Source organism: Nanorana parkeri, unplaced genomic scaffold (assembly GCF_000935625.1).
Source record: "Nanorana parkeri isolate BGI_ZX_2015 unplaced genomic scaffold, ASM93562v1 scaffold1015, whole genome shotgun sequence".
In the NCBI taxonomy this organism is placed as follows: Eukaryota; Metazoa; Chordata; class Amphibia; order Anura; family Dicroglossidae; genus Nanorana; species Nanorana parkeri.
The window spans coordinates 624,208-639,760 of NW_017307283.1; the positions used below are offsets into that span (position 1 = coordinate 624,208).

Consider the following 15,553-nt stretch of genomic DNA (forward strand, 5'->3'; position numbering starts at 1 on the left):
ACGTGTGTATTTTCATTTAAATTTTGGTGTGATTTCTGTATTTCTCCCATATCTGTACAGTATTCCAGTGTGAAACTTTTCCCTGTAATAAAGACCAGTCACTGCTGCTCACTGTCCTTGTTCAGGGTGACTGGTCTTGTATCCAGCCTCTCCTGGGGCCTGTAGTAGGTGGACCTGCCAGGCCCCTCCTACAGATCCGCTCTCTGCGCAGGCTATGTACAGCACAGTGATTATGTCACCACTATGTTTACAAGGTAATAATTGTGTTTGAACAGGCATTTTATGCACACAAAATAGATTTATGCCTTTTGTGGCTGTTGAGGAATATATTTAAATGAAAGTTTTTGTGCCTGGAGTTCACCTTCAAGCCATTATTAACAGAAGCCTAATGGGTAGCAAATTGCTGACCTTCAAACAGTCATTTGGCAAAAGATTACTAGCCTATTAAGCCCACTATAACACGTCATGAATTAGCTCTGATTGCGGGTATATGTCTTATTGTTCCCTTTCTCTGTATCAAACTAAATTGATAAAAGTAACAAAGGCATTCATATTTAAAGTGGACTTTTTGTTTTTACCTTCCAGTTGCTATCTGCACCCGCACCGAAATGGAGGACTTTTTGAGTGAAGCTGTCTGTATGAAAGAATTTGATCACGCCAACGTCATGCGTCTCATTGGTAAGTGGTACGACCTTGATCCATAACCCACTTTGACATCCATAGGAGATGTCAGCTAATTTATTATGTGGGAGATGTATTATGATATGATGTAGCAGTAGCTCGGGTGGCCTTTTTCAAAGGACCTGGCAACCCATCAGAATTGCTCTTCCTGTATAGGAGCACATAGGACAATGGATGTGCCTGACTGTGCTCATCTCATTAAATATATAATGACTTCTCAGACAATGAGGATCAATTAATGTTTTGTGAGCATCACTGGCGTATGATTTCATAAACGATACCTAAAAACTTTTTTAGCTATGCTTGCAGACAGTCTGGAAGCCAATGTAGTTTACATGTCCTGGAAATCTTGACTCTTCTTTAGGGCCCATTCACACGATTGTGCTGCAATAACGTGCATGTTACATCCCTTCCCATAAATACAACACTCAACACCAATTGAAGCTTTACTGGCCGTAGCAGCCTTTTATTAACAATCTTATAAATAACAGAAATACCACAAACATTTTGAATGGGGCCCAAGTTCCATGTAGGCATTTTACTTAATATTCCGTATTTCCATATTCGTAAGATATTCGTAAGATAGACCTCCAGAGACAATTGCATCATTAATGGCAGATACAACCACTCAACCACTATTACACTGGCATTCAAATCTACCCAATAAGGGGCACCGTACTTAAAACAGGCCCTTGGCGACGTTACATTTTGAACACAAGGACCGCCTTCAAAGACCTTGAAAAACCTGCCAGCATCTATGACTACCCTCATAAAATCCCCATTAGAAAACATCATCCAAACAAAATTGAAATGAGAGACAGATGATTTGGAAGTTCCCCTGATGACCGACTCTCTACCAACCAAATGATGTTTGGTCCCACCTTCCATTTTCATTTCACTCCGGAAGCTCCTCCTGTTCCTCTCCACCCTACAAATCATGAAAGTACAACTTCACTGCTTCCTTATACAAAGCTCTAACCCTTTACTATCTTTATCACTTTAAACCATGTAGGACCTACGCCTCATGCCTCCAGCCTATTAGCTCCTAACTTTTTTTTTTATAAATTCTGTTTTTATTCCAAGAAATTTTTTTCAAAAAATACAAACAAAGGTACATAAAACATAACATTGTCAAACTGTATGTAGTTACATAATCAAAGCATTGTACGTTGTCACAACACAATTTAACCACAGGAGTGCCCCTAACTTCATCCTGTCCTATATAAAAAGCGTGACATCTCTAGTGTGAGACCATGGCCGTCTCCATGGTGCGGCCAGGTATGGTGGGTCCTGTATGGTACTATGCAGGTATAGAGCCCTGTAATTAACCCACATCCTGATATGACAGGTATGATGTCAGGAGCCTATAGGTATGAAGAAGGAAAAGGAGGGAGGTAGGGAAGGAAACAAGATTGGGAAAAGAGCGGGTAGGGAGGGCGGCTTCTCTCTCAGGCCGTAAATCCTAACTGTTCATTAACAGCTGGTATTCCGTAGAGTCGAGGAATTCAATCCAATAGAACCATGTGGAGCAGAATCTAGACACCGTGTCCTTTATGGAGCTGGTGAGATCTTCCATATGTTTAATATCATTAACTCGCTGGAGCCACTGTCGTATGGTGGGCGGCGACGACTGTTTCCATAAAAGAGGTATACAGGCCCTCGCCGCGTTCACCAGGTAGCTCCTAACTTTTTGAATAGCGCTCCAACAATCTCTGAATTTCCTGATCTTACTGATGTGAGATTTTTACTGACAAGTATCCTCTGCTAGTGATTTTGTTTTATTATTATTTTATTTGTTTTATTATTATATACTCCATTTGAACAGTGTACTTCCACATTTGCAGTCAAATTGGAGAAAACCCCAGTATATGTTTGTCGTGTGTTCCCATTCACATAGCATAATGAAAAAACATTTTTAAAATAATTTTTCTACCTTTCACCTTAGCTAATTTCAGGTTTTTCTGAGTACCTTCACAGTGATCTGTCTTTATAGAAAGACTTATGACTGAAATTTGAGGATTGTTTCTCTCATTGACTTCATTAACATTTCAATGCAGAAGCCAGGGTTCTAATCACTGAAAGGAGAACTATGAGGTGAGTGATTTTCACTCATCCTCATAGTTAGAGCCGACGTGTGATGTCTGCTCTATTGTTTGGGAAGTGAGTGAACACATACTGCGCTCACTCACTTCCCGATCATCTCCCTGCAGAAAGCGGTGACTGTCAGTCACTGCCCCCCGCAGGGATTTCCCCCCCTCCCCGATCCTCCAGCGCTGACAGTATTGTCGGGATCCATCCCGGCTGCGGCACTCTCAGTATTAGATTGTAAGCCCTCAGGGGCAGGGCCCTACTTACCTATCTTGTCTTGAATTGTAGTGTAACTGTAACGTCTTCCTTACATTGTAAAGCGCTGCGAAAACTGTTGGCGCTATATAAATCCTGTATAATAATAATAATATAGCTCGCTATAGCCCGCAATATACTGAGCTTTGGGTCACGGAAGGAGGTTAGTATATGTCCTCCCGTGACCTTATGCTATGTGAATATAAATCTAAGATTGGTGTTATCCCAATGCAGCTACGAAAGTGGAAATACACTTTAGGCTCGGGTGGTCATTGCATTCGGAGTTGTATTTAGTTGTATCTAGAGTGCTTACCTATCTGGACATTATTATAATGATGAATATGACACAACATATCAAAGCCACATGACCTGTATGTAAGAAAAATGTGTCTGCCAGACAGGAATCTTTAATGTGCGCCAAAACAGATCACAAATCTCACCGACTTCTGGCAGAGCTAATTAATCATATTTAGGAGTCTTCTGTACGACTTGTAAATTTCACAGACGATGACAGAGAGTGACTTCACTTATCTGAGTGTTCCCTGAGATTAGTGGCCGGGGACACTGTGTACTGTTTGTATTGCTCTCATGTCAGCAGAAAGTGGAAAACACAGAAAATTGAATAATTTTTTTGCCATGATCCCGATCTGGCTGGAATTCTGCATTGCGGCTTCACCTGGGAGGACTGCTCTGCAACCTACCTTACTTGCATAGAAAGCAATGGGGGAATTAGTTGAACCTGGAGCAGTAACCAATCAGCTTCTCTCTCCAGTGTGTTCAGTTAAGCTTTGCAAATAAAACAGAGAAGCTGATTGGTTGCCATGGACAACTGCTCCAGATTCTGCTTGCTCTGGATTTTATGTAGTCCCCGCAATAATTTTCTATACGACCTCATGGTGAACCTGAGCAGATTAGCGCACATGGTGTGAAGGAGTCATTAACGAGCTGGCTTCCTGTAAATTACTTTGCAGAAACCACCGCACCGCAGATATCACTACTTCTGGGAACTGCTAGGGCCCATTCTGAACATATTGCTTCATCATGCAATACGGCCCCACCTAAGCGAGGTTGATATCCCTGATGAACTGTTTACCAGATTTTATATCACCCACAAAAATGGCTCCCAGCCTCAAAAGTATGTTTGCAGCACGCAAATCGCCTTCCCACGGCCATGCTGCTTGTAGGTTGTCAGCCCAATTTAAAAACATGTTCGAATAATAAAAACAAATCTGTTGTCTGGTTAGAGTGACTAAAACTGATTGGAAATTATTATGTATGGGGAAGAGCGGTGAGATTGTGAAACATTCAGACCCACAAAATGCAGAAAGCGCTGATTTGTGATCCCATAATTATGGGACACTTGGTTGGAGGGGAGATAAGAACCTGGAAAATTGTGTCCTTTGCTGCCATCTAGTGGTGGAAATTGTGTACTGCGCCTGCCGATCTAATCCAACATCTGCCAGTGGCTATAGCCCAGTCCACCCTCCTTCTCAATGCAATCTATCATTTCCCAGAGCAGATCCCTAGATTCTACTGAAATATTTTTCTCTTGGTTAAAACCATCTGATTTTGGGTGGGTCTGCATTACCACACTGTTTTTCAGTCTGGATGTGTTTTTATTACAACATCAATTTACGCAGCAAATGTACCCGTCCCAGAACCAAGAGATTAGTAATAAGGTGATGAATATGTTGTAAAACAGCTGCGCTATATCATGTAAAAAAATGTTACAAAATTGTTTCACAGTAAATGTTTTTTTTTTTATATTAAACATTGCATCTTACTCAATGAGCTCTGGGATGAGCAAACATTGTCTAAATGCAAGAGTGCAATGAGCTCTTGGTGAGCTTTGTGTATTTCTTCCAGATCTGTGCAGGTAATCCACTGTGAAACTTTGCCTGTAATGAAGACCGGTCAACGCTGCTCTCTTTCCTTGTACAGGGTGACTGGTCTTGTCTCCACCCCTCCTGTAGTTTCCTGCAGGCAGCCTGTTGTGGGTGGGACCTGCTGGGCCCCTTCCACAGCTCTGCTTTCTGCACAGGTTATGTACAGCACAGTGAAGTGCTGAGCAAACTGTTGGTGCTATATAGATCCTGTATTGTAGTAATAATAATAGTATCTGGGTTTACACACACTTACACACTTTTGGTTTTTGAAGACTATATTTAAATACATTTCCAGTGGCTGGAGTTCAGCTTTAGGAATTATTTGTTATATTGATTCAATAGGAACCTACCATATGGGTAGGAAACCCCAGCACTCAAGCTGCGGTGAAACTACAAATCCCACTATGCCTTTGGCAGACATGTCTGAGTCTTGCAATGCATCATGGGGCATGTAGTTCCGCAACAGCTGAGATTGCCTATCCCTGACCTACCACCTTTAAGAGAAATTTTGATAAGTGAATACATTAACTTTATAAATTGCAATCTTTGCTTATTTTCTTTATGCTTGCACAAGCTCCATTCTTTTAGTGGGAAATATTTCCATTTGAATTGTTAATATGGGAGAACTGTAGACACAGCAAGGTAGAGCTGTGAACTTTTATCTGAACTGGGCTGTAAGCAGACACAATCATTTAACTATCTTCACATTCCAAAAGCAAGAAGGAGCCACCTCTAACTAGGCATGATGGGCACTGTTTACTTAAGAAAGTATCTGATAAAAATGAAGACAGTTTATTGATCTCTGCTCATGTCTGTCATAGGTGTGTGCCTGCAGAATACAGAGAATGAGGGTTACCCGTCTCCGGTGGTCATTCTTCCTTTTATGAAACATGGAGATCTTCACAGTTTTCTGCTATACTCACGTCTGGGTGATGCCCCACTGGTAGGTACAGTATATGGTCTTACACCTCCCATTGGACATATTAGGCTCCATTCACAGGGGGCGATTTGGGATTCCTACAGCAAGAACCTACAGATTCTTGCAGCAGGAATGCCAGATGTCCTTGTTTAGATGCGTCCGATGTACCCGTTCAAGTTGATGAACATGTGACGGTGGACTCATCTGTAAGAAGCAGTTTGCATGTAATCATATATGATGCAAATACATTCCGCTTGGAATACGTCTCTGTCTCTGAACGCATCTATCCTGCATCTGTGAACAGTGATCTATTCTAAACCATAAGCAATTGTATCATATACTGCCGCTTACAGATGCGACCGCTACCACCCGGTTAACTTGAACGGGTACAGCGGCCGCATCTAAATGGTGACACCTGCTATTTCTGCCACAGGAATCTGTAGGTTCCTGCCACAGGACTGCTAGAGCACCCTATGTGAATGAAGCCTCAGGCTCTGTGTGCAGCCTAATTTGTAAGGGGTTCCACAAGGATCTAGGCAATCATTATTAAATAAGTGTTGCCTTAGTTACCTTAAAGCTGGCCATACACCTTTCAATTTCTTTCATTCAACCCAAGGGCTGAACTGAAGAAATTGACGCATTTCCTTCATCAACACAAACAGCGTGTCGACTGAGGAATCGCCTCTGTTTGCATTGTATTTTTACAGGTGCCACCTGTCAGAATACCCGATCAGAGCGGGCAGCTCATTAGCTGCCGGGTCTGATCGTACAAAGATTTTCCAGCCGGCTCCTTCGATCAGCTGATTGAGGAATGTCTGCTGAAAGGAAGCAGACAGCCCCATACACTGGCCGAATTTCGTCCAGTACATTAAAAACCATGTATGGCACCTTAACACTTAGTACAGTTGTTTTTTGGGTATGACCTTTTAATGAACAACAGGGCCTTTATCAAGTCATTTAGCTTGTATTTTTGTAATATATATATATGTGCAGTATATATATAGCGATGGTGCACTGCAACAAAATTACATCGGTAGATAAATAGGAAGAATAAGAAGTAGTAGAGGCACGTACAGGTCTTGAGCAAGAGTGTCCAAGCAGAAGTAATTTCTTCTGTCCAACATTTGGATGGATCACAGTCCACCTTTGTCAAGGCTTTGACAATGCCGCTACTATTGTGTGTGTATAAATATTTTACTGTATATAGTGTATCTATCTATAATGACACCATTTTAATTATTATTTACAGTTCCTTCCAACACAGACACTGGTGAAGTTCATGACGGATATAGCTAGCGGCATGGAGTACCTGAGCAGCAAGAACTTCATCCATAGAGACCTGGCGGCCAGAAACTGCATGTGAGGATCTGGAGGGAGGGGGATGTGTGTGTTCTAGGCCACCAGTGCTAGGCTGGGACTAAAAAAGTTTATTTAAATTTTATTGAAGTGCCTGAAATAAGAGCTCTCTTTGTTGTTGCCCAGAAACTTATCAGTGTCTTCCTTACACTCTTAAACTGATATGTTCCATTCTGAGTTTAAAGTAGTATTAAACGCTCAAAATCCATATCAAACAAATATACATTGCCCAGAGAAGTAATTTTTTACATTGTTGTCCAAGCACTTACAATTATTGTGTCCAAACAGCTGACTCTAACTCTCTCAGCTTTGTTTCCTTGAACCTCCTGTCCAGTACAAGATCACAAGAGACAGAGCAGTCTCCAGCAGCCGTACATCTACTAGTTTGGAGGAGGGAGGACTAGGAGGCAGGGGAATGGTTGCCTTGCTGTGTGTGTGTTGTAAAGTAGCCATCGCCCCAAGCTCGCTCCCGTGATGGACTGCAATCTCAATACAAATTAGTAAAGTAGTCCATCACGGGAGTGAGCTTGGAGCGGCAACTACATAGACTGCATTACCATGTTGAATGATTCAAACATCTGAACGTTAAATGTATACTTTAATATTACTGACCTCTAGCTTATCACATTGCTCATTACTCTTGTTGCCTCCACCTAGGTTGAATGAGAACATGAATGTCTGTGTGGCAGATTTCGGCCTGTCCAAAAAAATTTACAACGGAGATTATTACCGCCAAGGCCGGATTGCCAAAATGCCAGTCAAATGGATTGCCATAGAAAGTCTGGCAGACAGAGTCTACACCACCAAGAGTGACGTGGTGAGTACAAGAGCCTTTGGATGGACTAGCAGTGCAGTTCTTTACAATGTAATCGACCAGCTACGGCAGCCTATGGCTTTGGTCCTAATGATAGCCTTTTAGATTGTAAGCCCTCAGGGTCAGGGCCCTCCTTACCATCTTGTCTTGTCTTGTATTGTGATTGTAATGTCTTCCTTATATTGTAAAGCGCTGCGCAAACTGTTGGCGCTATATAAATCCTTTATAATAATAATAGCCTTTTTTTTTTTTTGCAGTGTATGAAAACCGCTGATGAAGGCCAAAAAGCCTGAAACAGCTGTATGCAGTGTGCAATAGATGGCTGCATAATATTATGCTATATGTCCCCCAGTGGTTATATGTGCACCAGTGGTTCTGTATGTGGATCTGGCTATTGGGGCATAAAAGAATAATTTGCATGGCTCTGTCAACTGAAATTAGGATGTATCCTCTTATTTTTGGGATATGCGGTGAAATGAGACATGCGAATGCCTTCTGTTAAAAAAAAGTCTTTACGGTGCTACATTTTGTTCAACCATAAAGACAACTACATATACAGTGATCTACCCGTAAGACTCTCCCCGTAAGACTGGGCCCATAAGCAGAGAAAGAAAATATTTTCAGGTCTCAGCAGGGCAGAGATATGTAAAATTTCTTCAGCCATGGTTTAGCAAGAAATCTGCCCATCTCTGGCTGACCTAAATATGTGATGATGTCATGAAGTCTGGAACTCTTCAACTTTAGTGGAAAAATAAACAAATATGGTTGCTGCAGCCAATCAGATAAACTTGTGCAATGTAAAATTGCTGCATTTATCAGTGAGATCATATGACTTCAGATTGCGCAGGATTTTTATCCTGTTATTTTATCTTGTTATTTTAACACCAGTACAGCGGGTCCTTATTTCCCTCAGGATTGTGTTCTAAAAATCACATGTACCCAATCTTTCAATATAAAGTTGTTTCTCAGTGAAAATGATGTAATGATATACCCTACTAGGTTCACGTTAATGGCAGCTTCACCAGTCCCTTACACTTACCTTCCCTTCGCTCCCGTGGCTCCATTTAGCAGCATCCCAGGGGAAAAATAGGAAGCATCTTGGGTTTAACACAGTGCGGTGGACTCTCTTTCTGCCCCCATTTGTCGGTATCAGATGCCTAAGCAGCCAATCATTAAACACCAATGATGTCAGGTGGGAGGAAACGAGGGAAGTGAGCCACATAAATGCTGTAACTAAAAGTGATAAGTATTTTTCTTCACTCCCAGCGGCTGAACAGAGCTATAGAGGAGAAAAGGAAAGGTGAATATCAGCAGTTGGTGGGGTCATCATTAATGTGAACCTGTATGAGCAAAGCATTGATCCACTTTAGGGCTCATTCACGTTGGTGTACAATACTCTACGTTCAGATCTATAATTGATATGCATCTGTACACAGCAGTGTTGTATTTTCTAGGTCCATGCACACTGGTCCATACTGGTGCGCAGTGTAAAGCTGCATAACCCAAAAATTGGAAAATCTGCATTTGAAAACCTGCATATGGAGTGTATTTGATGCTCTATGTGAATGTTTGTGCTAACCTTTACCTGCGCACAGTGTAAATTAACTTGAAGCTGTCTGTGTCATAGCAAAAAAGCATTCTAGGCAGCAGAAGCCACCTGCATTCTAGCAGCAATGAAGGATGCTGGGCTGAGCCAACTGCATCTTAGCAACTAAGGATACTGAGTGACAGGAACCACGTGCATCCTGGCAGTGAAGGATGCTAGGTGGCAGGAGCCAACTGCATCCTATGAACGAGGGTTCGCTAGGCATCAGACATTTATTGAACGTTATTATTACATATATTTACCATACATAGTTTTAGAATACTGTATTGTTGGTGATAGTGGTCTTTTACAGGGCTGGTCACAAAAGGGTGAAAGGTTTGGAGAAGGCAGGAGAAGTGAACCATCTAGGCCAAAATAACTGATTTGGAAAAATTCTCCAATTCAGCTCACTTTCCAGTTCGGCTATGTTGTCCTAGATTGTTCCCTTCTCCTGCCTTCTCTAAACTCTTCACCCTTTTAATAACTGTTAAACTTGTGTAATATGGGTACCCTCTGTTTAAAATGGCTGACCTGAATTTATTTTTTATTTTCAGTGGTCCTTTGGTGTCACCATGTGGGAAATTGCCACAAGAGGCCAAACTCCTTATCCTGGGGTGGAGAACAGTGAAATTTATGACTACTTGAGACAAGGAAACCGGCTGAAGCAACCTCCGGATTGCCTGGATGGATTGTAAGTGATGTATTACTGTGCTATTTGTCATTTTGAAATAACACCCTTAGGCTGATCAATATCTTGGTGGTGTTGAAAGCTTTCCATCAGCTTTCCATCAAAAATTGATCACCTGGAATTGAATGATCCCTGCTAATCATCTTGTGGCACTTGTGTATAATCACTACAGCATACAATTGTTATAAGTATTTATATATACTAAAACAAAGAGAATTCTTATCACTGTATTTTTTTAGATACATGGTCCCTAACAGTAATCCCTGAGACTTTATTAGGACTAATCCCATTGGTAGGGATAATGAATATGACATTAATGGGAATACAGCAATCCCTGTGGCATTCTGAAGATCTGTAATTTTGATATGGATAGCACAGCATTAAACATGTCCTTTTAATAATTCTTCATCTAGCTTTGTCTTAGATGAAGGTGATGACTCACTCATCTATACACTTATGTTGGAAATTCTATGGATTTTCCAGTTGATTTATTCCCACAATGTTTCAGTGTGAGATATTTCTATATGATTCTAAATACTGATAGCTGTGCCGTAATTGGTATCAGATGGGTCAGATCAGCAAGTGCCATCTGCAGTGGGTCAGAGCCAGCTGGTGACATTTTCCATTCCTGGTCTGAAAGTCATTAGACCGCATCCTGATCTTATGCTGGGAAGAAGCTGACAAGAGTTTGCCAACTTGAGTATTTGAAATCCTGGCCACATGTTTACCAGTGAGTGCGTATATTGATACAGTGGTTTTGTCCACAATAATGTTTGCTGTCATCACTTTCTAAATGTAATCCATAGTGACTCAGCCAAAGCCACAGTTTATAAAGCTTGTTGTGATTGGCAGTGGTCTGAACATGGTAGACTAATTGTACTTTGGAAAACCAACTTGTGGGTGCACCTGCTGAAACTGCAGATAGCCCAGTTAGCCCTCACTTTACTCCTTGGCTAGTTTAAGAATTAATTTTAGTGAGACTTTAAACTCTTCAAAATAGAAGATCCTTAAGGTTTTTCCTGCTGCCTGCATCCCTGTTGGAGAGGTTCTCCTTTAGATTTTCTGGGACAGAAAACAAAGGGAAATTTAAAAGTTGACAGCTGTCACCAAAGATAAGAGGGAAATCTCTGACTGGCGAACCCTGTTCCATTGACAACTATCAAAGGTGGGGTTTCCCTTCTCTTTAGGAAGATTTCCTCTCGCTTCCAATCATGCCTTGTAAGGGGGCAGTCTCCCAAATGTGGACATAGACATCAGTAGAAACCTGAAAGGTTTTACCTTTTCCCATGGCTTCTTATATGTCTTGGAGACACCAGTGGTAATATCTTCTATCATGGCTCTTGGCTTTGTTCCAGCCCACCTGTGACTTGTAAGTGTTAATATCCACTAGGGGTGTTAACAGGTGTTAATGTTCTGTACCTGTGTTAACAGTACAGAACATTACCCCTTCTGTTATATTTTTCATGATAATATAATACCAATCCAACCAGGAAACCCATTGCTAAGGTCACATCAGGTATGCAGACCGAGGAACTCAAGCAAAGGTATCTCACAAATAGAGTCTCCAAAAAGTAGTCATTCAGCTCTCCCACATCCAGCAAGCTTTAGTTTTAGGTAGACTTTCCCTATTTAAGACACCAATCAGAATGTTGCATCAATCTGTTTTTTGTTTCTGTTGCTCACTTACTACTGCTATGTAAATATTATGTACCAACTAGTCAAACTGTACCCAATGTGATCTGTAATGGGTTTTTTTCCAGGTATGAATTAATGTCCAGTTGTTGGCAGCTGAATTCTAAAGAACGCCCAGCATTTGAAACTCTCCACAGGGAACTGGAGACAATTCTTAAGAATTTACCCCCAGCCAAAGATCCTGATGAAATTTTATATGTCAACATGGAAAAGTCTCATTCTTCTTCCTTCACCGATGATGGTGAACTTGGAGCCGTGGGTGGTCTGGATACAAAGGATTTCGGAGATGACATTTTCTCAAAGCCTAGTTCAGTCACTGCAGAGATTCACCAGCCTGAGAACACCAACCGGTATGTTATGTGCCCAGGACATGAAGCCACACGCTTGCTCACAACAATGGATCATCCACGCTACAGTTCAACTGTGGAAGAAGGGACATTGGAAGAGTTGTTGGCTGGCCAAGGGTTCAGATAATAAACTGTAACCTGGCAAAACCTATTTTAACAAGACTTGGAATACTGGCGTTATGTTTCTAACATCATTTTCATGGAGTTTTAGCCTTGTTGTAGAGTACTTACTTTTTTACCAGATATCCTCATTCCACAGAGGCATTACGTAGCAAAACGTCTCACTGGTCTTCCTACTATAGTCTCTTTGTGCAATCATCATTGTTGAAAAAGGAAATATATACCTGTCTTTTGCAGACAGAGACGTGTGACCAAAGACCAAGTGGGACGACTGAGAAGCCATGATGGTGCTGTCATGACAACTCTTTATAACCTTATGGTACAAAGAGCCATGTAAGGGAATATGTATTAATGCTCAAATGATCGAGACACTCAAGCATTCCTATAACTTAGTGTGTTTTACAATTCCTGAAACAGAACAGGTACAGAACATTACACGCTCCAGCGCACAAAGATGAACTGAATATCTTCTCAATGGAGCTTCCAACTTGGTGATCCAGATGGTTGTACCAATTCAAAGTTGGCAGTGATTTTGTTTTTGTTACGAAGCACTTCCTTATTGTACTTTTAGTTTTGTATAGTCCAGTATCCACTGATTTGTTTTAAACTGTTTCAGGGTGTAATTCTGTTTCAGAATTGGTTGAAAGGCCCTTTGTTCCACTATTAATTACAGTGACTTATTTGAGAGAAATATGGCTCTTTCTGATATTTCGAAAAACTGTTTGCCTAGTTACCCATGTCTGCTTATAGAGGTTTTCCACTTTCACCAACTCAAAACTACAAAGGCTGAACAACGGATATTGAAAATTTTAGTTTCCTTATACATTTAGAGGTCCTTTCACTTTGTGTGCCTGATAAATATGGCAGTCGGGGGGTAATTCCTGTGGACAGTTTAAACCTGTGGCCATCAGAAAATACCCAGACCAATTTCTGACACGCGGAAACTCTTTTGGGAGAAGGAGTCGCGGCTTATTCATATGTAAATATCGTCACCCATTCATATGTAAATATGACAGTCAAGACTATTTTTAGTGGGGGCCAGTAGCCCCTATCTTAATTTTGGTTGCCCCTGTCTGCCTGATATCTTGTGTCCGGGTTTCTGCTGCCATGAAACCCGAACACAACATTCAAAACCCGGATTGTCCGGGTGAATCCTGGACAGGTGGCAACCCTAGTTCACACTTACCATGCATGTGTACAAGTGCAAAATGGTATGATTGCGGTGTAATTGCTTGTTAATGGCACCCCAAATGAGGCTGGGAAAAAGCGTGTCTTTCCTACGCATTTTCGCGCAAAAACGCGTGGTCAAGAAACATGTGAAGCTCACAACTCAAATTGCTGCATGAGCTTCTATGTCGTGTTTATCGGGCGTGGGGCAGCTCATTGGCATGCAAAACGGGCAGAAATGCGTACAAACGGGAAGCGCAGTCACATGCGCCACAAGTGTGAACAGGGGCTTAGAGAAATAGTAGGAATTACAGAGTTGAAGGGATTACCTTCACTTCCCTAGATGACATCTATGAACACAATAATAATCAGTATTATGATCACAATCTACGCTGAGAATAAAATTGCACTTTTTTTTCATTTGTTCACATTCTACCACGGCAATAATCTAATGCAATCAGGGAGTGATATTACAAAAGGGATCTAATTTTATATTGCTTCTACTTCAGAGTCACTGTTAATGGAACAGATTTAATCTATTTTCTCTCTCTGTCTTACACCCTGTAGCAGGGGGGGTAGACCCCATGGGGTTGATTCACTAAAGGCTAATAGACTATTTACTTTGCAAGTGAATTTTCACTTTGCAGGGTATTTTTCCCTTAGCTTACTGAAACTCTACTGACTTCCATCATCCAATCATGTGCAAGCAAAATTATTTATTTTTTTTCATTTACTTGCTCATGATTGGATAATGTTGGCATGGTGAATTTTTACCACATTCGCTAAGCTAAGAGCAAATTCGCATTCAAAGTCAAAATTCTCTTGCAAAGTGAACAGCCTTTTTGCCATTAGTAAATCAATTGTCATAACTCCCCCGTTGCCACCCTACATTGTGACGGGCAGACTCCATTTTTCATAATTCTTGTCTATGTCACCTTGCAGAAGAAGGCAGAGATTACCTTTCTCCATCAATATTGTCTTGGTTTGAGAGAAACTGTTTTTCTTTTAAATGCTTGTATTCTGTTTCCACATTTTTTAAGTAGAGTTGCAAAAGTGAAACTAGCTAAATGACACTGCCATATACCCGTAATGCCTTTGACCTTCAGTGTTTATTTTTGTATTTATCCTTACAGCAGGCATTATAAAGTTTACAACAGTTGTGTGCCACCTGCAGGCTTTCAGCTGTGGGAGGACCCTTAAGTTCTATAAACTCATTGCCAGCCTGTGGCTACGCACTCTGGGCGCATTCCAGTGCCTCAATAGCTGAGTAGTCACAGGTTGCCCAAATTGCCAGAGCATCAACTAAGTTATTAATGAGGTTGATTTATCACACCTAGAACAAAGTGTGTATCCCACATCAACTAAAATACCTCCTTATAGATAAACATACATACAAATCAGCCCTTGATGCACTCAAGCCCTATTCAGCTGCACTAAAATATATCTATATTAATTTAAAAAAAGACTATGCCTTGTTCAATGGCTTCACCTCTTTTACTGTCCACAAATTTTAAACAGTTTGGAGTAGGGATGTTGAGATACCAAGTACCGTACTTGGTGCAAGTACAAGTATAGATACTTTTCTTGCTCCAAGACTAGACTAGAAAAAAACTCAAATGTTAGGAGGCAGCTGTCATTTTTAATGAGCATACAGGGCTCCTGGGATTTGTGCATCTCCCTGTTTTAATGTATGATTTGTTATATATAACCAGCAAGTACTGATACTTTTTGGTTTATTACCATATGACAGTGCCTTAAAGACAATACAGACTAATGATTTCAGGACAGCGGTGGAGAGTCACAGCCAGGTACCAGCTGCAACCCTGGTAGTACCCTGGTAGTTCTGGTATCGGCACTGGTATCTAAACTGGTATTTAAACATCTGTAGTTTGGAGGCATGGCTACAAAGTCTGTGTGTCCTCCTGCAGTGTTCATCATAAAATGGGAGAGGTGAT

At 41.1% G+C, this 15,553-nt stretch overlaps 1 protein-coding gene across 2 annotated transcripts in view; it reads left to right on the forward strand.

Annotated features, from left to right (window-relative positions):
• Positions 1-13,005, forward strand: part of AXL (AXL receptor tyrosine kinase) — a 74,024-nt gene extending 61,019 nt beyond the window's left edge. For both annotated transcript variants that reach the window (XM_018567167.1, XM_018567168.1), the window contains 6 exons: positions 586-678; positions 5,732-5,853; positions 7,079-7,188; positions 7,843-8,002; positions 10,139-10,275; positions 12,033-13,005. In XM_018567167.1, coding sequence (XP_018422669.1) covers positions 586-678; positions 5,732-5,853; positions 7,079-7,188; positions 7,843-8,002; positions 10,139-10,275; positions 12,033-12,438 — 1,028 coding nt within the window. In that variant the 3' untranslated portion in view covers positions 12,439-13,005. The remainder of the gene's footprint in view (positions 1-585; positions 679-5,731; positions 5,854-7,078; positions 7,189-7,842; positions 8,003-10,138; positions 10,276-12,032) is intronic.
• The last annotated feature ends 2,548 nt before the right edge of the window (positions 13,006-15,553 follow it).